Source organism: Carcharodon carcharias, chromosome 11 (assembly GCF_017639515.1).
Source record: "Carcharodon carcharias isolate sCarCar2 chromosome 11, sCarCar2.pri, whole genome shotgun sequence".
Taxonomy (NCBI): Eukaryota; Metazoa; Chordata; class Chondrichthyes; order Lamniformes; family Lamnidae; genus Carcharodon; species Carcharodon carcharias.
In genome coordinates this window covers 43071756-43096795 of record NC_054477.1, presented here as the reverse complement: position 1 = coordinate 43096795, position 25040 = coordinate 43071756, and the positions used below count along the sequence as shown (strand labels likewise).

At 41.9% G+C, this 25040-nt stretch overlaps 1 protein-coding gene across 3 annotated transcripts in view; it reads left to right on the top strand.

Annotated features, from left to right (window-relative positions):
* Positions 1–25040, top strand: part of pds5b (PDS5 cohesin associated factor B) — a 260439-nt gene that overhangs the window by 42387 nt on the left and 193012 nt on the right. For 2 of the 3 annotated variants that reach the window (XM_041198849.1, XM_041198851.1), the window contains exons 2-4: positions 10120–10249; positions 21816–22019; positions 22205–22291. In XM_041198849.1, the coding sequence (XP_041054783.1) occupies positions 10142–10249; positions 21816–22019; positions 22205–22291 (399 nt within the window). In that variant the 5' untranslated portion in view covers positions 10120–10141. Of the gene's footprint in view, positions 1–5447; positions 5468–10119; positions 10250–21815; positions 22020–22204; positions 22292–25040 lie in introns of those variants that run through there. The other variant, XM_041198850.1, reaches the window with a different exon arrangement.

The following is a 25040-nucleotide window of genomic DNA, read 5'->3' as shown; positions in this document are numbered from 1 at the left end:
ACAAAAATAGCTGGAAAACTAAGCAGGTCTGTCAGCATCTGCGGAGAGGAAGACAGTTAATGTTTCGAGTCCGTACAACTCTTCACAACTGAAGGAAAAATAGAAATGAGGTGAAATATAAGCTGTTTGTAGGGGGTGGGACAGGTGGATAGAGGGCCAATGAAATGTGGAGGCAAAGAAGAGATTGCCAAAGATGATATAGACAAAAGGATAAAGGGGTGTTGACGGTGGTGATATTAGCTAACGGATGTGCTAACGGTGACATTAAGGGTAGAAAGCAGGACGAGCAAGTGATAGGTGGCCCTAGTGGGGTGGGGTAGGGGGAAGGGATCGAAATAATAGGTTAAAAAGTGTTGATAAAACAATGGATGGAAATAAATTTAAAAATAATAATAGAAATAGGTGGGAAAAGAAAAATATATAAATGAGGAAAAAAGGGGTATTGGAAATGGGGTGGGGATGGAAGAGAGAGTTCATGATTTGAAGTTGTTGTTGAACTCAGTGTTAAGTCCGGAAGCTGTAAAGTGTCTAATCGGAAGATGAGGAGCTGTTCCTCCAGTTTGTGTTGAGCTTCACTGGAACATTGCAGCAGGCCAAGGACGGACATGTAGGCATGAGAGCAGGGTGGTGTGTTGAAATGGCAAACGAGAGGGAGGTCTGGGTCATGCTTGCGGACTGACCGAAGGTGTTCCGCAAAGTGGACACCCAGTCTGCATTTGGTGTCTCCAATGTAGAGGAGACCGCATTGGGAGCAGTAGACTAAATTGAGGGAAGTGCAAGTGAAGTGCTGCTTCACTTGAAAGGCGTGTTTGGGCCCTTGGATGGTGAGGAGAGGGGAAGTAAAGGGGCAGGTGTTGTACCTTCTGCGGTTGCATGGGAAGGTGCCGTGGGACGGGGTTGAGGTGTAAGGGGTGATGGAGGAGTGGACCAGGGTGTCCTGGAGGGAATGGTCTCTATGGACTGCCGACAGGGCGGAGTGAAGGGAAGATGTGTTTGGTGGTGGCATCATGCTGGAGTTGGTGGAAATGGCGGAGGATGATCCTTTGATTGCGGAGTTTTTGTTTTTGTTTCAGATTTCCAGCATCTGCAGTATTTTGCTTTTATCTGAGTGATCCCACAACCAGTGGATCAGATCTAAGCTCTGCAGTCCTACCATATCCAGTCGTGAATGGTGGTGGACAATTAAACAACTTGCTGGAGAAGGAGGCTCCAGAAATATCTCCATCATCAATGATGGGGGGAGCCTACTGCAAAAGATAAGGTTGAAGCATTTGCAACAATCTTCAGCCAGAAGTGCCGAGTTGCTGATACATCTCTGCCTCCTCCAGAGGTCTACGGTAGCACAGCCAGTCTTCAGCCAATTCTATTCACTCCACATGATATCAGGAAACGGCCGAAGGCACTGGATAGTGCCAAGGCTATGGGTCCTGACAATATTCCGGCAATGGGACTGAAGACTTGTGCTCGAACTTGCCGTGCCCCTAGTCAAGCTGCTCCAGTACAACTGGCATCTATCTGGCTATGTGAAAAATTGCCCAGGTATGTCCTGTACAGGAAAAGCAGGACAAATCCGCCCCAGCCAGTTACCGCCCCATCAGTCTACTCTCAATCATCAGTAAAACGGTGGAAGGGATCATTAACAGTGCTATCAAGCAGTACTTGCTTAGCAATAACCTGCTTGCTGATGCTCCATCTGACCTCATTACAACCTTGGTTCAAATGTGGACAAAACAACTGAACCCCAGAGGTGAGGTGAGAGTGACTGCTCTTGACATCAGGCAGCATTTAACAACGTGTAACATCAAGGCGCCCCAGCAAAACTGGAGTCAATGGGAATCAGGGCGGGGGTGGGTGGGGGGAATGTCCGCTGTTTGGAGTTGTACATATCACAGAGGAAGATGGTTGTAGTTGTTGGAGGTCAATCACCTCAGTTCCAGGACATCACTGCAGGGGTTCCTCAGGGTAGTGTCCTATGCTCAACCATCTTCAGCTGCTTCATCAATGACTTTTGATCGGTCATAAGGTGAGAAGCAGGGATGTTCGCTGATGATTACAATATTCGTGATCTTGGCTACTGAAGCAGTCCATGTCCAAGTGCAGCAAGACCTGGATAATATTCAGGCTTGGGCTGACAAGTGGCAAGTAACATTCGTGCCACACAAGTACCAAGCAATGACCATCTCCCATGAGGGAATCTAACCATTGCCCCATAACATTCAATGGCATTACCATTACTGAATCCCCCACTATCAACCTCCTATGGATTGACCAGAAATGGAACTGGACTAGCCATATAAATAATTTGGCTACAAGAGCAGATCAGAAGCCAGGAATCCTGCGGCAGGTAACTCACTTGACTCCCCAAAGTCTGTCCACCATCTAAAGGCACAATGGAATACTCCCCACTTGCCTGGATAAGTGCAGCTCCAACAACACTCAAGAAGCTTGACACCATCCAGGACAACGCAGCCTACTTGATTGGTACTCCTTCCACCATTGACACACAGTGGCAGCAGTTTGTACCGTCTACAAGATGCACTGCAAGAACTCACCAGGTCTCCTTAGGCAGCACCTCCAAAACCCACGACCACTACGACTTAGAAGGACAAGAGTAGTAGACACATGGGAACAGGACACCTGGGAGTTCCCCTCCAAGCCACTCGCCATCCTGATTTGGAAATATATTGCTGTGACTTCACTGTCGCTGGGTCAACATCCTGGAACTTTGTTCCTAACAGCACTGTGTGTACCTACACTACATGGACTGCAACAGTTCAAGAAGGCAGCTCACCACTGCCTTCTTGAGGGCAATTAGGGATGGTCAATATATGCTGGCCTGGCCAGCAATACTCGCATCCCATGAATGAATTTTTAAAAAAAGCCGTGATCTTATTGAATGGCAGAGCAGGCTCAAGGGGCTGAGTGGCCTCCTCCTGCTCCTGACTTCTATGAAGGAACGGAGTTCATATTTTGGGTGCTTATGACTCCTCTTCAGAGCTGTTTTTTTGTTTGGGGCCTTTGATCATGAGGAGGAGGAGGTAAAGGGGCAGCTGTTACAGCTCCTGCAATTGCATGGCAAGGTGCTGTGGGTGGGGGAGATATGTTTTGTGGTGGCATCATGCTGGAGTTGGCGGAAATGCTGGAGGATGATCCTTTGAGCACAGAGGGGGGCTGCAAAGTGAGGACAAGGTGAATCCTTTAATGGTTCTGGGAGGGAGTGGATGGCAGAAGTGTGGGAAATCGGTTGGACATTTTGAGGGTCCTATCAACCACGGGGTGGGGGGAAACCTTGGCTCAGGAAAAAGGAAGACATGTCAGAAGTGCAGTTATGGAAGGTAGCATCATCAGAACCGATGTGACTGAGGAACTTGGAGAATGGGATGGAGCCCTTCCAGGAAACAGGGAGTGAGGCGGTGTAGTCAAGGTAGCTTTGGGAGTCTGTGTGGGCTTGTAATGAATATTGGTAGACAATCGTTTCACCAGAAATGGAGCCAGAGAGGTGGAGAAAGGGATGTGTCACAGATGGACTGTTTGAAGGTGAGAGAGGGCTGGAAATTGGAAGCAAAATTGATAAATTTTTCCAGGTCAGCCAAGAGCTTGAAGCGGCACCGACACAGTCATTGATGTACCGGAAAAAAAGTTGAGGGAGGCAGCCTGAGTAAGACTGGAACAAGGAACGTTCCATGCACCCACAAAAACATAGGCATAACTGGGGCCTGTGTGGGTATCTCTAGCCACACCTTTTATTTGGAGGAAGTTAGACAAGTTAAAGGGGAAAATGTCTGATGAGAGAACAAGTTCAGCTAGATGGAGGAGAGTGGTGGTGGATGTGGATTGTTCGGGCCTCCATTCGAGGAAGAAGCGGAGAGCCCTCAGACTATCCTGGTGGGGGGTTGGAGTTGTAGAGAGACAGATTGGACATCCATAGTGAAGAGGAGGCTGTTAGGCCCAGGAAACGGAAAATTGCTGAAATGACATATGGCGACAAAAGAATCATGAATGTAGGTGGGAAGAGACTGGACAAGACGAGAGAAAATAGTCAAGATAGGAAGAAATGAGTTCAGTGGGGTAGGCACAGGCTGAAACGATGGGTCTACCGGGACAGTCTTGTTTTTGGGAAGGAGGTAGATGCAGGCTATGTGGGGTTGGCATTGGAAGCTGTGGAGGGAAGATCTCCAGAGGAGATGAGGTCAGTGACAGTCCTGGAAACAATGGCTTCATGTTCGATGGTGGGGTCATGGCTCAGAGCGAGGTAGGAGGAAGTGTCTGCGAGTTGGCGCTCAGCCTCTGCAAGTTAGAGGTCAGTGTGCCAGACGACAACAACACCACTCTTGGCACAGGTTTGTTGGATCTGAGAGAACGGAGTGCAGCAAGTTCAGAAGGAGACCAGTTGGAGTGGGCGAGTGGAGCAGAGAAATTAAACAGCCAAAGTCACGCTGACAGCTCAATGAAAAAAATCAAGAAAAGTAAGAGGCCAGAGGGAAGGATCCAGGTGGAGGGAGAATGCTGGAGGCAGGTGACAAGGTCCTTGGAGCGGGGGAAAGACTCCTGCCCAAAGAAGTGAGCACTGAGACGAAGGCAAGGGAAGAAGAATTCAATGGAAAAACTCAGCAGGTCTGGCAGCATTGGCGGAGAAGAAAAGAGTTGACGTTTCGAGTTCTCATGACCCTTCAACAGAACTGTTCTGTTGAAGGGTCATGAGGACTCGAAACGTCAACTCTTTTCTTCTTCGCCAATGCTGCCAGACCTGCTGAGTTTTTCCAGGTAATTCTGTTTATGTTTTGGATTTCCAGCATCCTCAGTTTTTTGTTTTTAAGAAGAATGTTGTGCCCAGCCCAAATTCATTGAGATGAGAGCATAAGGGGATAAAACTGAGTCCTTTGCTGAGCACAATGTTCAACATCATAGTGGGGAAGGTCAGAGGGTATAATAAATACACAACAAGATCTGGGATTAGAAGATGGGATGAGGTCAGAGAGGGAAGGGGTGGAAGGAGCTGGATGGGTGTTGGTACCAGCAAGTTGGTGCAACTTGCTTTCCTTAATACCTGAAAGGGAGAGTTTTTTTTTTGTTAAGACATCAATGAGACAAGGCATGAAATGAAACTTGGGACAAGGACAGCTTTTGGGATATGGTGAGTGTGTTCTGCTGGAGAGAGAAGTGTGTTCATATGGTGGTGCATGGCTCTGAGTGTGGATCTTCAGATGCGGCGGGAACACCAGTCTGAGGACTGTTCTATGTCTTGGAGATAGCTGTAATCCGGGTGGATTCGAAACATGGAGGATGGAACTTCACTTGGAATCTACTTGGAATGAGTCTGAGCCAGAGACAGTTGCTGAGGGAGGATATTTGGCTGCGAATAAACACCTTACCAAATACCAGGAGGGAAATAAAAAGCCATGAAGGTGAACAGGGTGAAAAAGACAAACAGAAATCAGGTTGGAGAGAAGAGCAGAACTTCTTCAAGGTAGGCATTCCCGGAAGAGAAGTTGCAATGAATTAAACACTAAAATAAAAGCAAAATGCTGCAGATGCTGGAAATTGGAAACTAAAACGGGAAATGCTGGAAAACCTCTGAAAGAGTCATACAGACTCGAAATATTAACTGTGTTTCTCTCTCTGCGGATGCTGCCAAACCTGCTGAGCTTTCCAGCATTTCCTGTTTTTATTGTAAAAGTAAGGAAGTCTTGCTACAACTATGAAGGGCATTGATGAGACCTTATCTGAAGTATTGTGTAGTCATTGAACATGTTCAAGGCTAAGTTAGACAGATTTTTGATCCAAGAGGGAGTTGAGGGTTATGGGGACACAGCAGGGAAGTGGATATAAGGCCACCGTCAGATCAGCCATGATCCTACTGAATGGCAGTGCAGGCTATTTCTTAAGATTTTATCTTGTGATCGAGGGTTCCAGCTCTGGGTAAAAATATCAAGTTGAAATCCAAACTTTTTGAAAGGGTTAGGACAAAGTCATACAAATAAGTTTACAGATAATTTTGTTGGTGTTGTGGGATATTTAACTTTCGTCAAAAGATTATAAAAACAATGTTACCTTTGAGCTGCGTGGTTGTGCAGCTGTCCAGATCTTATGCACAGGGTATAAACAGGTAGCATATAAGTGGCCTGTTTTAAGATGTGTGCTTGTGCAGCTGCGTGGCAATCTTAAAAGCAATTGCACAGTGCAACCAAATGGGCTGTACTCAGAAGGGAAATTCAAGGGACATTGCTTTTGACTTTTGAAACTTCAGTTACTAAGAACAGAGATGGCAGAAAAATATTTCCAACAATGAATAGGGTAAAATCTGGGATTTGGGAACTTGAGAGCACATTTGGGAGCATTGGGTAGCGTAGAGTGACTCTTGGGTCGGGAAGTATTGATGACTGACTATTCCAGGCAGTATGATCTTGGAGTTCTGGGAGTGTGTCTGAATCCTTGAGAAGGTTGCTGAACACAATTGACCTTTATTGGTAAGGGCTGGGAACAATTTCGCAGAGAACGGAACGTGAGTAACCTTTGCTACCTTTTTAAATCACAAAGGCCCTTAACTGACTTTCCACCTGTTACCTCCCTTCCCAAATTTTCCACAACTGCTTTTGGTTCATTGGTCACTCTCACCAATCTCTCCATTGTCTCTCCAATACACGGTGGCTTAAAAGCACAAAAAACAGTCAAGAGTTTGCTGACCCCCCCACCCCCAACCACCACCACCATCATGACGGCAGATTCCGCGGCGGCCACTCAAACTTCCATTCACTTCGGCGGGGCTGGAAGATCCTGCCGGTGGGAGGAGCTGGAAAATCCCGTCCACAGTCTCGTGAGCAAATTACCTTCAATACTCCAGTTTACCATTTACCTCATTTCCATGTTTTTGTGCAAGAAAGTTACCTTTTTAAACCCCAGAGAAAATTGTCTTCAGATTATTTGAATGAAGGGAAAAATTTGATGTGATTGGCTTGTCAATCAGCAGGATTCCAATAATTGAAAATTGTTTTGTAGAGCTATGTTAGTCACTTAGGAAAGAACTGAGATCTATTGTTCTTGAAGTTTATGTTGAGCTCTAAACGTTGTGTTGAATTGAAATTTGCCCATTTTCAAAATACACCCAGGTAATTCTCTACATCTTTTCTAAAATGATTTTCCTCTATTACTACATTTTAATGTTGTCAACAAATTTTCATGTGTTTACATTTACATTCATGACACTCAGTTAGGAACAATGTTTCTAGGAGGACGCACTCACCTCTTCTGATAGCACTTTTGCCTTCAAGTAAGAAGGTTGTATTCAAATCGCACTCCAGAGTCTTGAGTATATAATCTAGGCTGGCACTTCAATGCAGCATTGAGGGAGTACAACAACCCAAGAACTGTTTTTCATATCAGATGTTGAACCAAAACCTTACCTACGGACTTAAATCACCTCTTAAAGGCAGCTTTCAAGGAAGAGTAGGGAACTTCTGTGGCCTGGCCAATACTTATCCCTCAAAAATGACTGAAATGGATTAACTAGTCATTTGTCTTAGTCTTTGGTATTTGTGCTACTTTATCTATCTAAAGAAAGAAATCCTAAAAAGAATCGACACAGAATACAGAAGGTAATGTTACTGCGTCACCTAATAGAGGAGTTAGTGAGAATGAATAAGGAGTCCCAAAAACCAAAAAGGAGTCCCTGAAAACAAAAAGGTAGTCCTTGAAAAAATGTCAAAAAGAGCCCTCAAGAAGAAGGGGATGGGGGAAAATTATTTGACCCCTGATATGATTTAAGTAGAGACAATGCTGGAAAAACTCAGGTCTGCCAGCATCTGTGGAGAGAGAAACTGAGTTAATGTTTCAAGTCCATGTGACCTTCAGAGCTCTTGAGGATGTAACTGCTGGGGTGGATAAAATGGATGTGTATTCATTTTTCAGAAAGAGTTTGATAAAATAGTATGCAAGAGGTTATTTCACAAAATTCGGACTCATGGGAATAGGGATAATCGCAATGATTAAGGATTGATTAATTAACAAAGCTGAGAGTAGAAGTAAATTAGTTTTTTTTTGGTTGCCATGCTTTAACTAATGGTACTGCAAGGATCAGTACTTGAGCCTCAGCTATTTTCATTGTATATCGATGACTTCGATGAGGGGACCAAGAGTAATATATCCAAGTTTGCTGATAATACAAAATTAGCTAGGAATGTAAGCAGTGTGGATTATGCAAAGTGGCTGCAGAGGGATATAGACACATTGGATGAGTGGACATGAACAAGGCAGATGGAATACAATGTGACAGTGTGAAATTATCCAGGGTAATTGTATTTTTAAGACGGAGGTAGATAGACTCTTGTTAAGCAAGGGAATCAAAGGTTGTCAGAAGTAGATGGGAATCTGGAATTTGAAACCCAAATCGATCAGCCATGATCTTATTGAATGGTGGAGCAGGCTGAAGGGTCCAAATGGCCTACTTCTGCTGCTATTTCATATGTTCGTATGTAGGAAAAATAAACCACAGAGGGACTTGGGTATTCTATATGAATCGCAAAGTTAACGTGCAAGTACAGCAAGCAGCTAGGAAGGCCATGGTATGTTAGCTTTTATGAGCAAAAGATTGGAATATAGAAGTAAAGAAGCCTTAATTTATATACAGTGTTCGTGAGGCCACATTTGGAGTACTGTCTGCAGTTTTGGGCCCTGTACCTAAGGAAGGAAGGCCTTGGGTCAAGTGCAATAAAGCTCTACTAGACTGGTTCCTGCGATGAAGGCTTTGTCATTTAAGAAGAGATCAAGTAGATGAGGCCTATGGAGTTTGAAAGAATGAGAGGTGACCTAATTGAAATATATATAAAATCTTAAGAAGTTTGATAGGATAGGTGCTGAGAAAATGTATTCCCTGGCTGGGAAAATTAGAACACTTGGTCACAGCCTCAGAAAAGGGGCTGGCCATTTGGGACTGAAATGAGGAGAAATTTCTTTACTCAAAAGGTTGTGATTGTTTAGAATTCTCTACCCCAGAGAGCTGTGGATACACAGTGTCTGTGCATTCAAGACAGAGGCCGATACACTTTTGGGTACTAAAGGAATTAAGAGATCAGGATAGTACGGGAAGGTGGTGTTGCAGTAGAAGATCTGCCATAATCTTTAATGGTGGAACAGGCTTGATGGGCTGAATAGCCTACTCCAGCTCATATTTCTATTTTGCCCTTGTGTAATGGGCTTGAAATGAGGAGCGGATGTCAGATATTAAATATTCTGAGCCATTACTCCTCACTTAGTATTGCTGAGGAAAGGCAAATGGAAAAACTCAGGCAAACTTAATGGTATTGATATAAATAAGATAGAAGCCTGAGACCGTACAAAAGGACTCAAGAGGTGAACCACTGAGGAGAGATTCTGTGATGCACTGATAATCATTCTCTGCAGAACTGGTGGCATCAGAAGCAAGATGGTGAGTGGGAGTCACACTGAAAGGAGCCCCTAGTAAAGGGGAGAGTGAAACCTGGAGACCTTATTATGATTTAAATATTGAAAGATTACTTCCACTGGTAGATGAATGAGGCAAGATGAAATGGAAGCCAAGTGTTCTCAATGGAAGAAAGAATGAATGGGAAAGGGAGGAGTAAGGTTTTTGAACTTGGGGCTATTAAAGTATGGTGTGCCTCACCATGCATAACTATTGAGTTAAAGGTGAAAACTTCATTTCAAATAGAATGACATAAATGTTTAGAAATGACTAGGGGGTGGGAAATGAGATTACAATAGAGGCATCAACACTGGGGGCAGAATGGCCTGCTCTCATCGTAATTTCTGTGACAACCCTCCCTTTAGTGAATTTGAGTACAGAGAGTGGCTTTGTAATGTTGATGAGCTGTGCTTCGGAGGATGCATGCTACAAGAAGTTCCTAAATACTAACCCTTCTGCTTTCAGTTTTGTTCAGGTTGATTTTATGCTCGTTGGTTTTGGCGCATGAAGTCCAAGTACAGATCTGCTCTGATTATTTATGTTCTTGGCTGAGCTGTAATTGACATGTGAGCGAGTACTTGGTGCTGCTGGTCGAGCTCTAACAGCTTTCACCATGCTGAACACGGATTGATTCTCAAAAGGAAATAATACGTTTACGAACTTCGCTCTGTTTCTTTTTTAAGGGAGGAAACGTGAACTCTAACCATGGCTCACACCAAGCCTAAGGTCAATGACGGGAAAATTACATATCCTCCAGGAGTGAAAGAAATCTCTGACAAAATATCAAAGGAGGAAATGGTTCGAAGACTAAAGGTTTGTCATTATTTAGTTCTGTTTGAATGAATGGAATCGTGGCAGTTATAGTAGTCACAAACCAGTAATTCAGTTGAAATAATTCAGTTGAAATATTTACATCTATAAATTAAAATAGTTTAAATTACTCTAAAGGCAAGTAGTTTGTCACATTGCCTTGTAAGTAAAGTGCAGTGCAACTTTCTGTAAAATACAGATCTATATGTGGTAACATTTAGTTGGGTTTCAGACTGGTGCATGAATTTGCACACTTGAAATTTTTAGGACTTTTTTTTTAAGAGTATCAAGTGACATTGAGAAAATGGAAGGATCAACCGTGATCTGATTGAGTGAGTGGTGGAATTGAAGAGTATGTTTACATTTTAGTTTCCCTACATTATAACTGTGGTTAGGTGTCCAAAGGAATTCCCTGACTGTGAATGGGTTTCGGATACTGAAGTCATCAAGGGTGCTAATTTTTTAAAAAAAAGTATTCTTTCATTTTACTTGGGAGAATGTTGAACAAACTGATGGCATTCTTTCAAATTGTTTTAAGTTTAGCAAAGTGTAAAGTTGTTCATTTTGGTAGGAAGGACGAAGAAAATATTTATATTGCATATAAAATAAAAGGTAAAATTCTAATGGGGGCGTAGAAGCAGAGACCTGAGGGTATATGTGCACAAGTCATTGACGGTGGCAGGCAGTTTGAGAAAGCAGTTAATAAAGCATGTGGGATCCTGAGCTTTGTTAGAGGAATAGAGTACAAAATCAAAGAAGTTATGGTGAAACTATATAAAACCCTGGTTCAGCCTCAACTGGAGTAATGTGTGCGGTTCTGGACACCACACTTTTTAGAAAGGTTTTGAAGGCATTAGGAAGAGTGCAGAAAAGGTCCATGAAAATGGTCCCGGGGTAAGGAGCTTCAGTTACATGGTTAGATTGGAGAAGATGGAGTTGTTCTCCTCAGAAGAAAAAATTAAAAGGTGAGTTGCTTTTCAGCGAGCTAGCATGGACATGATAGGCCAAAATGCTGCCTCTTGTCCTGTAATCATTCTTTGATTCCATGAACTAAATTCATGTTTTTTTAAAGGCAAGCATCCCTTTAAATTGTTCTGCTAGTGTATGTAAACTTAATAACAAAAGTTGGAAATGTTCATATCAATCTAGACAGACCAATGTTCAGGTGATCAGTGGTCAAAACTTTAGACCTGGAGGTGAAGGAAAGTTTGCCTGTTCCTCCTTCACGTCAGAACTGATTTAATTCAATTTTAACTCAATTTTAATCACATAAAGTTAGTATCCAGGTCCAGCAAGTGATTCGGAAGGCAAATGGAATGTTGTTATTTATTACAAGGGGAATGGAATATAAAAGTAGGGAAGTTTGCTACAGTTATATAGGGTATTGGTGAGACCACATCTCGAGCACTGTACAGTTTTGGTCTCCTTATTTAAGAAAGGACATAATTGCATTGGAAGTAGTTCAGAGAAGGTTCACTCGACTGATTCCTGAGATGAGGGGGTTATCTTCTGAGGAAAGGTTGGGCCTGTATCCATTGGATTTTAGAAGTATGAGAGGCAATATATAAGATCCTCAGGGGACTTGACAGAATGGATGCTGAGAGGATGTTTCCCCTAGTGGGAGAGACTAATGCTAGGGGACACAGTTTAAAAATAAGGGTTCCCCCATTTTAGCTGGAGAAAGGAGAATTTTTTTTCTCTCCGGGCGTCGAGTCTGTGGCACCCTCTTCTCCAGAGAGCGGTAGAGGCAGGGTTATTGAATGTTTTTAAGGCTGAATTAGATTCTTGATTGGAAAGGGAGTCAAAGGGTATAGGAGGGCAGGAACGAAAATGGAGTTTTCGAGATTCCCCCACTCATGGAAGCATCTTTTCAACATACACCCTGTCAAGCCCCCTCAGAATCTTGTACGTTTCAATAAGATCACACCTCATCTTCTAAACTCCAGTGAATAAAGGCCGAACCTGTTTGGCCATTCCTGGTAAGTCAACCCCTTCATCCCAGGAATCAGCCGAGTGAATCTCTTTTGAACTGCCTGCAATGCCAGTATATCCTTTCTTAAATATGGGGACCAAAACTGTACACCATACTCCAGGTATGGCCTCCCCAACACCCTGTCCAGTTGTAACAAGACCTCCCCTATCAATACAGGCCAAAATTCTTTTGCCGCCTTAATTCCTTGCTACACCTGCATGCTAATTGTGTTTCATGTACAAGAGTACTCAGATCCTTCTGTGCTGCACTTCTTGGAATGTCTCTCCATTTAAATAATAATGTGTCTTTTGATTTTTCCTTCCTAAGTGCATGACCTCACACTTTCGTACGTTATACTCCATCCGCCAAGTTTTTGCCCACTCACTCAACCTATCTACATCCCCTTGCAGATTCCTTCTGTCCTCCACACAACATGCCCTCTCACCTATTTCTGTATCATCAAGTTTGGATACATTACACTCTGCCCCCTCCTCCAAGACATTAATATCGATGGTAAATAATTGAGGCCCTAGGACTGATCCGTGTGGCACTCCACTAGTTCCATTTTTCCAACCTGAAAAAGACCCATTAATTCAACTTTCCTTGTCTTCTGTGTGTTAACCAATGCATGCTAATACATTACCCCCAATACCATGAGCTCTTACCTTGTGCAATAACCTTTTTATGTGGCACCTTATCGAATGCCTGCTAGGAATCCAGATACACTACGTCTACCGATTTCCCCTTTTATCAACTCTGCTTGTATATATCCTCAAAGAACTCTAGCAAATTTGTCAAGCATGATTTCCCTTTCACAAAACCACGATGACTCTGATGCATTAAGCTTTTCTAAATGTCCTGCTATTTCTTCCTTAGTAATGGACTCCAGCATTTTCCCAATGACAGATGTTAGGCTGACTGGCCTATAGTTTCCTGCTTTTTGTCTCCCTCCCTCCTTGAACAGAGATGTCACATTAGTGGTTTTCCAATCCACTGGGACCCCCTGGAATCCAGTGAGTTCTGGAATGTTTTGACCATTGCCTCCGTTGCAGCCACTTCCTTTAAAACCCTTGGACGCAGGCCACCAGGTCCTGGTGACTTGTCTGACTTCAGCCCTATTAGTTTGTCAAGTACTTTGTCCTCCGTGATGAAGACTGTTACAGGATCTTTCCTCCCATTAGCTCCTTGCTTATCTGATATCTTCCTGATGTTTATAGTGTCCTCCACCATGAAGGTCATTGCAAAACATTGGTTTAAATTATCTGCCGTTTCCCTATTATCAATTCTTCAGTTGCATCCTCCAAGGGTTCCACGCTCACTTTAGCCACTGTCTTTCTTTTTATATACCCGTAGAAACTCTTGCTATTTGTTTTTATATTTCTTGCCAATTTACTTTCATAATCAGTTTTCTCCCCTTTTTTATTAGCTTTTTAGTCATCGGCTGCAGGTTCATTTTTAAAAAAAAAAATTCCCAATCCTCTGGCCACTACCTTTTGCCGCTTTGTATGCCTTAGGTTTTTGATTGGATACTCTCCTTGACCACCTTTGTTAAACATGGGTGGTCCATCCTTATCATCGAGTCTTTCTTTTAGACTGGGATAAAATTTTGCTGAGCATTATGAAATATCTGCTTAAATGCCTGCCACTGCTCATCCACTGACCTCCCCCTTAGTCTATTTTTCCAGCCCGCTTTAGACAACTCTTTCTTCATACCTCTGTAATTGCCCTTATTTAAGTTGAGGGCACAGGTTTGAGACCCGAGTTGCTCGCCCTTAAACTGAATTTGAAATTGTACCATGTTGTGATCACTACCCCCTAGAGGATCCTTAACTACGTTATCTCTTATTAATCCTACCTCATTACACATTACTAGATCTAAACTAGCCTGTTCCTGGGTAGGTTCTACAACGTATTGCTCTAAGAAACAATCCCTGATGCACTCTACAAATTGATCTTCCATGTTACCCCTGCCAATTTGATTTGTCCAGTCAATATGCAGATTAAAATCACCCATGACAATTGTAGCGCCCTTCTTGCACGTGTCCATTATTTCCCAATTTATACTTTGCCCTACAGTGCCCTTCGGAGGCATATTGACGACTCCCACCCATGACTTCTTCCCCTTGCTATTCCTTACTTCGACCCAAACTGATTTCTCATTACAGTCTTTTGCACTTATATCACTAGTCAGCACTGCACTGATACCTTCCTTTATTAACAAAGCTACCCACCTCCTTTTCCTTTTTACCTATTATTCTGGAACGTTGAATACCCTTGAATATTGAGTTCCCTGTCTTGGACATCCTGCAACCACGCCTCTCTAATAGCTATGAAGTCAAATTCATTTATTCCTATTCGTGCTGTCAACTCATCTATCTTGTTACAAGTAAGACCATAAGATGTTGCAGCAGAAGGAGGCCATTCAGCCCATCAAGTCTGCTCTGCCATTCAATGAGATCATGGCAGACCTGATAATCCTCAACTCCACTTTCCTGCCTTTTCCCCATAACCTTCGATTCCCTTACTGATTAAAAATCTGTCTATCTCAGCCTTGAATATACTCAATGACCCATCCTCTACACCCCTCTGCAGTAAAGAATTCCACAGATTCACTACCCTCAGAGAAGAAATTCCTCCTCATCTCTGTTTTAAATGGACGTCCCCTTACTCTGAGATTATGCCCTCTGGTCCTAGACTCTCCCACAAGGGGAAACAACCTCTCAGCATCTACCCTGCTAAACCCCCTAAGAAACTTATGCTTCAATAAGGTCGCTTCTCATTCTTCTAAATTCCAATGGGTACAGGTCCAGCCTACTCAACCCCTCCTCATAAGAAAACCCCTCCTCATAAGAAAACCCCTCCATGCCTGGGATCAACCTAAAGAACCTTCCCTGACTGCCTCCAATGCCAGTATATCTTTCCTTAGATAAGGGGACCAAAACTGCTCACAGTATTCTAAGAAGTGGTCTAACTAGCGCCTTGTATGGTTTTAGCAAGACTTCCCTATTTTTATACACCATTCCCTTTGAAATAAAGGCCAACATTCCATTTGCCTTCCCTATTACCTGCTGAACTTGTATGCTAGCTTTTTGTAATTCATGCACGAGGACCCCTAAATCCCTCTGTGCTGCAGCTTTCTGCAGTCTTTCTCCATTTAAATAATATTCAGCTCTTCTATTCTTCCTGCCAAAGTGCATAACTTCACATTTTCCCACATTATATTCCATCTACCAAGCTTTTGCCCACTCACTTAACCTGACTATATTCTTCTGTAGACTCTGTCATCCTCACCACGTGCCTTTCCACTTATTTTTGTATCATCTGCAAACTTGGCGATAGTACATTACTTCCCCCATCCAAGTCATTAACATATATTGCAAATAATTGTGGCCACAGCACTGATCCCTGTGGCACTCCACTAGTTACAGGTTGCCATCCTGAAAATGCTCCTCTTATCTCAACTTTCTGTCTTCTATTAGTTAGCCTATCCTCTATCCATGCTAATATACTACCCCAACACCATGGGCTCTTAACTTATTAAGTAGCCTTATGTGTGGTATCTTATCAAATGCCTTTTGGAAATCCAAATATATTCCATCTACTGGCTCCCCTTTTATCTAACCTGCTTCTTACCTCCTCAAAGAATTCTAATAAATGTGTCAGGTATAATTTCCCGTTAATGAAGCTTTGCTTGCTCTGCTTGATTATATTATGTATTTCTAAATGCTCTGCTATTATGTCCTTATAATAGACACTAGCATTTTCCCAATGACAGATGTTAAGCTAATTGGCTTATAGTTACCTTTTTTTTGGTCTCCCTCCCTTTTTGAATAAGGGTACATTGGCAGTTTTCCAATCCTCTGGGATTTTTCCAGAGTCTAAGGATTCTTGGAAGATTACTACCAATGCATCCATCATCTCTGTAGCTACTTACTTTAATATCCTAGGATGCAAGCTATCAGGTCCAGGGGACTTATCGGCTTTTAGCCATATTAGTTTATCTAGTACTCCTTCTCTAGTGATAATTGTTATATTTATTTCCCTCCTCGCACCCCCCCCCCCCCCCCCCCTTCGCCCCTTGATTATTTAGTATTTTTGGAATGCTATTAGTATCTTCTACTGTGAAGACTGATGCAAAGCATTTACTCAATTGCTTTTCCATTTCCTGGTTCCCTATTATTTCTTCAGCCTCTTCCTCCAAGGGACCTATGTTCACTTTGAACCCTCTTCCTTTTTATATATTTAAAGAAGCTCATACTGTCCATTTTTATATTACTTGCTAAATTACCATCAGAGTTTATTTTCTCCTTTTTTTGGTCATCCTTTGTTGGTTTTTAAAACTTTCCCAATCCTCTGGCTTACCACTAATCTTTGCCACGTTGTATGTTTTTTCTTTCAATTTGACACACTCCTTAACTTCCTTGGTTAACCATGGTTGGTTTATTCCCTTCCTAGAATTCTCCTTCCTCACTGGGATGTAACTTTTTGCTGTGAGTCGTGAACTATTTTCTTAAATGTCTGCCATTGTTCATCAACTGTCTTTTCTGCTGAACTCCTTTCCCAGTCCACTCCAGCCAACTCTGCCCTCATTCCTTTGTAATGCTGCATGCATTCAGATAAAGAGCTTTAAGCTTTGACTTTTTATTATTATTGCTCATTCTAGTTCTGATTTCTGCTCTTCTGCTTATTTTCTGCCCCTTCCTGTCACAATTTGACTATCATTCGTGTCTTCACTACCCTGCACCTCTGCTCTCTTGTTTCTTTTTGATTTTTTTAAACTTCCCTTCAATTGACACCCCCCCCCCCCCCCCAAACTAATTAGTTTAAAGCCCTATCTGCAACCCTAGCTATACAATTTGCCAGGACATCTGGTCTCAGCGTGATTCAAATCAAGCCCGTCCCAATGGAATAGCTCTCTCCTTCCCCAGTATTGGTGCCAATGCCCCATGAATCAGAACCCCATTTCTCGCACGCCACTTTTAACCCCACATTTACATCTCTAATCTTATTAACCCTATCCCAATTTGTGCGTGGCTCAAGTGGTAAACCAGAGATTATTACCTTTGTGGTTCTACTTTTTAATTTGGTCTTGAGTTGCTCATAGTCCCTCAGCAGAACCTCTTTCCTAGTCCTATCAATGTCGTTGATACCTACGTGGACCACGACAACTGGGTCCTTCCCCTCCCCCTCCAAGTTCCTCTCCAGCCCAGAAGAGATGTGCTTAACCTTGGCACCAGCGAGGCAACACAGCCTTTGCTGCAGAGAACAATAGCTGTTCCCCTAACTATGTTATCCCCTATTACAGTGATGCTGATGCACTTTGTGGTGGTGTAGTTGGTATAATGTATATCTGGTCATATTTCTGAGTGATATCACTGTAATGGAAATGATTCAGGGAAGATCTATAAAAATAATTCTAGGCTGAAGAAGCAAAATTATTTGTTATTGGAAGAAAAGTTTTTTTAGGGGGTAGGATCGGGAAGGATGACAGAGTTAATAAGGAAAATACCTAGTGTACATGTAATGTAGCGTACTGTGTAAACCAGGGTAGGAGAAACAGAGGATGTGATTGTATGCTAAAGAATTAGCAACTTGGTCTTGACGAATAATTACTTCACACTTGGCTGAGGATTCATAGGATGGACTGCCTGTTAGTGCTAGCTCATAATTCAAAGAAGAACTGAATTGTTTCCCGATTCAGCAGGCTGTGGAGGCATAGAAGTTTGAATTAGTATATAGGAAAATATTTAGGTTGTTTCCTGTAACAGGATTCCCACACAAATATTTTAATTATGGACTTCACAGTGGTTTTTGTTTTAAAATAGTAGCAATTTGACTTACTTGATTGCTGTTCCAGACTGCTTTTCCAATTTCAACATTGTCTGCAGTGCTTTAATTACACTGTGATCAGAAGTTAATTCATTGCCACCATATTTGGCATAATGAGCTTAAGGTCTTGAAGGCCCTAAGACATCTAGTCTAAACTCTGTTCAGTGAAAGCAATGGTTAAGTAGCTTTTCAAATGTTGTGTAAACAATTGCTTGAACTACAAAAATATCCAGCAAATCATTAGTGCTCTATTAAGGACTTTTCCATCAATGTCATCATCTGTTACAAAAAGCCAGCAGATACAGAGTGATAGTCCAATGAAAAGGGCTTGAGGGTCTCTTCATAATCTGGTTAAAGTGTCTTTCTTTTGAACAGCATGCAGATAAGCAAATCCAACGTTGGGATCGAATCAACCCGATAATACTTGATCAGCGCTTGTATCATGGCTTTCACCATTGGTTACATCCTGTGGAGAGGCCATGCTTGACTATTGTAGCACCTTTTTAATGTAATAAAACACCCAACAGTGCTTCACAGGTGTATTATAAAGAGCAACTTATGATACTAGGTTAGATGACCAAAAGTTTGGTTATAGAAGTAGGTCTTAAGGTGTGTTTTGAAGGAGGAAAGTGAGATAGAGACACAGACGTGTGGGGAGCTGTTTACAACATTCAGCAAAGATGATGAATTCTGCATTCTCCATGGCAACGCTGCTTGCCAACCAATCGGTGCACTCTTCACATACAGTATAAATTGCTGTGTTCCCCTTCATTCTTGCGAGTGTCCTGATGAGTGCAAGATGAAAAGCTTAGACATGTCTCCTTTTTTAAGCAATGCTCAAATTATGCCTCCATAGTGAGGAAAACTATTGGAAGCTATTTCAGCAGGCTTATCAAAAATTAAATTGGGGTTATTACTTCTGGTGTTAAAGAAGGCTGCTAGATTTTTGTTTACTCACTTCTACTTGTATCCCGAGACTTCAAGGATTCAGCAGAGTGTAAAAGTTTGAAGTTTGATTGTAAGGGTGAAAATAGGTATTTAAAGACCAAGTACTGTTAATGAGTGATCCCTGTAGAGACTGGTAACGTTTAAAAGAAAGGAATACCTAAGAAAACATCAGAAAGAGAACCAATGGACACAATTTCACTTTTTGAAACTTTTACTATAACAAATCAACTTAAACATTAATGAACAGGTGAAGAATATTTCAAAACAAAAACAGAAATACCTGGAAAAACTCAGCAGGTCTGGCAGTATCGGCGGAGAAGAGCACAGTTGACGTTTCGAGTCCTCATAACCCTTCAACAGAACTAAGTAAAAATAGGAAAGGGGTGAAGTATAAGCTAGTTTGTGGTTGTTTGGGGTGGGGGGGGGGTGTTGTTGTTAGGATAAGCAGTCAATGATAGGAAGAGATAACCAAAATATGTCACAGACAAAAGAACAAGGAGGTGTTTGAAGGTGCTGAAAGGTATAGATAAACGATGAGCGGAAATACATTTAAAAATAATGGAAATAGGTGGGAAAAGAAAATTCTATATAAATTATTGGCAAAAACAAAAAGGAGGAAGAAACGGAAAGGGGGTGGGGATGAAGGAGGGAGTTCAAAATCTAAAATTGTTGAACTCAATATTCAGTCCAGAAGGCTGTAAAGTGTCTAGTCGGAAGATAAGGTGCTGTTCCTCTAGTTTCTGTTGAGCTTCACTGGAACAATGCAGCAAGCCAAGGACAGACATGTGGGCAAGAGAACAGGGTGGAGTGTTAAAATGGCAAGTCACAGGGAGGTCTGGGTAATGCTTGCGGACAGACTGAAGGTGTTCTGCAAAGCGGTCACCCAGTCTGCGTTTGGTCTCTCTGATTGTAGAGGAAACCGCATTGGGAGCAATGAATGCAGTAGACTAAGTTGAAGGAAGTGCAAGTGAAATGCTGCTTCACTTGAAAGGAGTGTTTGGGCCCTTGGACGGTGAGCAGAGAGGAAGTGAAGGGGCAGGTGTTGCATATTCTGCGTTTGCATGGGGAGGTGCGGTAGGAGGAGGTTGAGGAGTAGGGGGTAATGGAGGAGTGGACCAGGGTGTCACGGAGGGAACGATCAAACAAAGGTAAATTTCACTTTAATTTGTTGATATAACAAAAATGCACCACTTGTAGTTACAATCACTTGCATTGCATCCCATACAAATGTGGGACCATGTGCAATCTCGAAGTCTTCCCAACTCAGCCTCTGTTCTGTTAAATCTCTTGCTTACCATTCAATTGTTTCAGCCCTTGAGTTACATTCACCAGCAGCCGTATTCCATTTGGCACCCCCTGACCTGGTTAGCACTGATAAGGCACACGTTTACGAACTCTCTCTCTCTCGTGCCACGACAGTCCAGATGGCACAGAATCCCCAGAGACTCCCTTCTCCAACCTCTTTAAATGGTCTGGTAGGCCTGGGCAACACTGAAACAGCAGCAATGGGGCTTGTCTAATTCACAATCCATTGCCCAATGTGTCTTCAGCTCTGGGCTCTTTCCAACTGTATAAAAAAACACAGTGGCCCATAATTTCCATGCTCCCCAGTGTCAGATTTGGGGGTACCCCAAAGATGAGCTGGGAAATCCCTCTGGCAAGTTCCCAGGGTTTGCACAGCAGTTGCCCAGAGGTACACGCTTATTCTGGACAATTGCGCTGCACTGGGAATCACCCGAAAATGCAATTTCCTAAGTTGCAAAGTTTTTGGATGGCTTTGCCAGGGTTGTACCATTAGTTACCCAGAAAAAAGTTAGAAGAATTTAAAACCTCTTCTAAATTCTGAGTAACTATTGTACCGAACACTGACACCCCCCCCCCTCCCCGCAACCTCGCACCCCCAAACCCCTCCCGGCCTCTGAGGCCCCCAAACCACCACCACCCCCCAACCCAGACAGACACCCTCAATGCAATTAACTTTCTATTTACCCTTTGCTTCTTAATTGTTCATCCCCATGGCATCCTTGGGTCACATGGATATTTCTTGGAGCATAATTGGTTTCCTGATTATGATATCATTAACTCGCTTTCCGAATACTCCCCTGTCCACTTTGATCTTAAAGGGAGATGGCACAAAAGAAAATGCTGGCTTTTCCCAAAGCACATGGCTCATCACAGTACAAGCCCATCATGGACTGAATATTCTAAAACATTGCAATTTTTGAACTGCTGCTTTAATAAAATTTAGTTCAGTAATTTTTTTCCCTAGATGATATCTTATCATGCAGGCAAAAAGTAAGAAGAATGTAAGTTATCACTTTGTTACTTTGTTTACAGTTGACTCTCTCCAATTGAACTCAAAGTTATGATCAGTTTAAACAAAAATCACCTGACGCATAAGAATTTCTGAGAGAATTAGGAAATGGAGAAGTCATTGGAACCCCAGCAGTCAGTGTCAGAGTCTGCTTTGGGTCTAGGTTTCAATCTGTAGCTGCCCTCTTTGCTGATATTCTAATTCTAGTTTTGGCTTGGAGGTGCTTGGTAGAGCAAATAACTTCACTATAACAGAGTCTGAAGAAGCTGCTTCTTTTCTACAGTTTACTTTGCTTTACCAATTAGTTATGGGTTGCAGGCATTACTAACTTTTTTTGTACAGTATTATAAAAGAAGTCTATGTGTTTACTTATAAAGGAGAAATTTAATTCAAACATTTGCCTTGAAATTCAGCTCATTATTTTACAGTATGTAGTTGCTGAACTTGTGTTCACTAAAATGTTGAAATTGGACTTTAAGTAATTGTATCTCATGTTGTCTTATTAGATGGTTGTAAAAACCTTCATGGATATGGACCAGGATTCAGAGGATGAGAAGGAACTGTATCTCAATCTGGCATTGCATCTTGCTTCTGATTTTTTCCTGAAACATCCTGACAAGGATGTGCGTCTACTGGTTGCCTGCTGCCTAGCTGATATTTTTAGAATCTATGCCCCAGAGGCACCCTATACATCACCAGATAAACTTAAGGTAGCTTTTCATTGCTCTGCAATTTTCAATTTATTTTAAAATAGAATATTTTTTCCCCTCCTATGTATCCATTTTGTTTTTTAAAATATTCATGAATGCAAGATTGCATTTTAATATGAAGTCTGTTTCTCACATCAGTTGAAGCATTGTGAAATACTGTAAACGTACAATTTTATTCTGTTTAGGATATTTTCATGTTCATTACAAGACAGCTTAAGGGATTAGAAGACACAAAAAGCGCACAGTTTAACAGATATTTCTACTTGCTTGAGGTGAGTGGCATGATACGCTTTAAGGATTCAACCATTCTGAATATTGATCATTGATTGATTGGATATACGAAGGCTTATTCCGTTCACAGATTAATCACTGCGTTCGCACAAAATAGTGACGTGTAACTTTTATTGATGACAGTTCAAATTTTTATGTCTTTATGTATAAAAATTGTTGGTCTTGACTACTTTGCCGGCCAGAGGTATATTGAAATAAAAAGCATTTAACATGGATGCCCTTTGGCCTGGACCCCTTTGACTGGAATTTATGCTCTCTGAGAGGGCCTAATTTTACACATTCTTTCTACTTTCTCCTCATACCCTTTCAATTTTTAAATTATTTGGTACCTTGTTGAATGCAATAAACAACTAAGCATCAATTCTCAGTTATGACATTCTATTCTGATAACTCATAACTTGATGAGATTTATTTATTTTTGTCCTTGAAGTATCTAGTACTTAACTTGGCCTCCCTGCCTTTGATTTTTACCTAGCAACGAAAATGATCTTGGTTTGTTTTCTTTATTTTCATATCTAACATCTCTCTAGAATCTCTTGCACCTCCTGTATCGTGATGATTTGAGAGAATATAGTTCTTTCCCTGTAACAAAGATCCATGGTGTCACCTAGTACACTGCATTTCAATTTCTCCAGGGCGACAACATTTTTTATCTTGCAGGGAGGGTGCATTATTCCAGACCTAACCATTGTTCTAAATAGAGTCATCACAACCTTTTTAAACTTTTTGTCTTCAGTCCCTCCTAGATGTAAGCCTTAAAATACTATTTGCTACCTTCTTGTCTGGCCCCTACCAAACTGCACCCCCCCCCACCCCGGCCAAATTTCAGGGCTTTGTGATACGTTGGTAACATTTTTATCATTTGTAGTCTGAATTTTTATCTGAATTTGCAACAAGATGGATGAATTGGTAGCATAACTAGAAGTAAATAGGTATGATATGATAGCCATCACAGAGACATGGTTGCAAAGAGACCAAGGTGGGGAACCGAATATTCATGAAAGGATAGGAAGAAAGGAAAAGGAGGCAGGTAGCTCCATTAATCAAGGATAATATCAAGACAGTAGTGAGAAATAATGTTGACTAGGAAAATCAAAATATAGAATCAGTTTAGGTGGAAATAAGAAATGGCAAGGGAGAGAAGTCACTGGTGGGATTAGTTTATAGGCTCCTTAACAGTAGCTAAACTGTAGGACAGGGTACAAAATAAGAAATAATGGGGGCTTGTAAGAAAGGTGCTACAATAATTGTGGGTGATTTTAATCTTATAGGTTGAATGAATGAATCAAGTTAGCAAAGTTAGCCTTGAGGATAAGCTCATAAGAGTGTATTCGGGCCTGTTTCCCAGAACAGTACATTCTGAAACCAACCAGGGGACATGCAAGGCATCCAAAGAATAGGAGAAAATCTGAGGGCAAAAGGCAGGGAGGAACGTAAGACGATTGATATTATTAGAAAAAATATACTAGGAAAACTAATGGGACTAAAAGCTCTGGTCCGAGGATTTTAAAAGAAGTAGCTGCAGAGATAGTGGATTCTTTGGTTGGAATCTTTCAAAATTCCCTAGATTCTGGAAAGGTCCCAGCAGACTGGAAAGCTGCAAATGTAACACTACTATTCAAGAAAGGAGGGAGACAAACAGGAAACTGTAAGCCGATTGGCTTAACATCTGTCATCGGGAAAATGCTGGAATCCACTTTTGAGGAAGTAGTCGCAGGACATTTAGAAAATCATTATACAGTCAGGCAAAGTCAACATGGTTTTATGAAAGGAAAATAGTGTCTTACAAATTTTGATAGTTCTTTGAAGATGTAACAAGCGGGGTGCATAAAGGAGAACTAGTAGGCGGGATATTTTTGGATTTTCAAAAGACATTTGCTAAGGTGCCACAAAAAATTACTACACTAGATATAGGAGGTCTTGTGTCTCAGTAGGTACTGCCCCTTCCTCTTAGACTTGAACCTAGAGATTTTGGCTGACTAGAGGGCCAAAAAGCCATGGAAAGATGTGGTTCAAAGTGAACTTGCTCATCCTTCTACTTCCCAAAGGAGAAAAGTCTGTGTTGTGTGTGTGTTGTGTGTGTGTTGTGTGTGTGTTGTGTGTGTGTTGTGTGTGTGTTGTGTGTGTGTTGTGTGTGTGTTGTGTGTGTGTTGTGTGTGTGTTGTGTGTGTGTTGTGTGTGTGTTGTGTGTGTGTTGTGTGTGTGTTGTGTGTGTGAAGATGCAAGACAAACAAACAAGAGCTCATGGTTTTGTGAGTAATATATTATCATATTAGAAGCAGAGTTGGTGTAAATGGATAATTTTCAGGCTGGCAAACTGTAACTCGTGGAGTGCCACAGGGGTCACTGTTTGGCCTTCAACTGCTTACAATCTATATTAATGATTTGGATGATGGGACAGACTGTGTATCCAAATTTGCTGCCAGTGAAAAGATGTGCAGGAAGACTAGCTATGAGGAGGATACAAGGGATTTAGATAGATTAAATGGTGGGCAAAAATTTGCCAGATGGAGTAAATGTTGGAAAATATGAGTGTGCATTTTGTTGGGAAGAGTAGAAAAGCAGAATATTATTTAAATGGAGAGAGACTACAGAAAGCTGCAATACAGAGGGATCTGGGTGTCCTTGTACGTGAATCTTAAAGTTAGTATGCAGGCACAGCAAGTAATTGGGACAGCAAATGGATTGTTGGCCTTTATTGCAAGGGGGTTTGAGTATAAATGTAGGCAA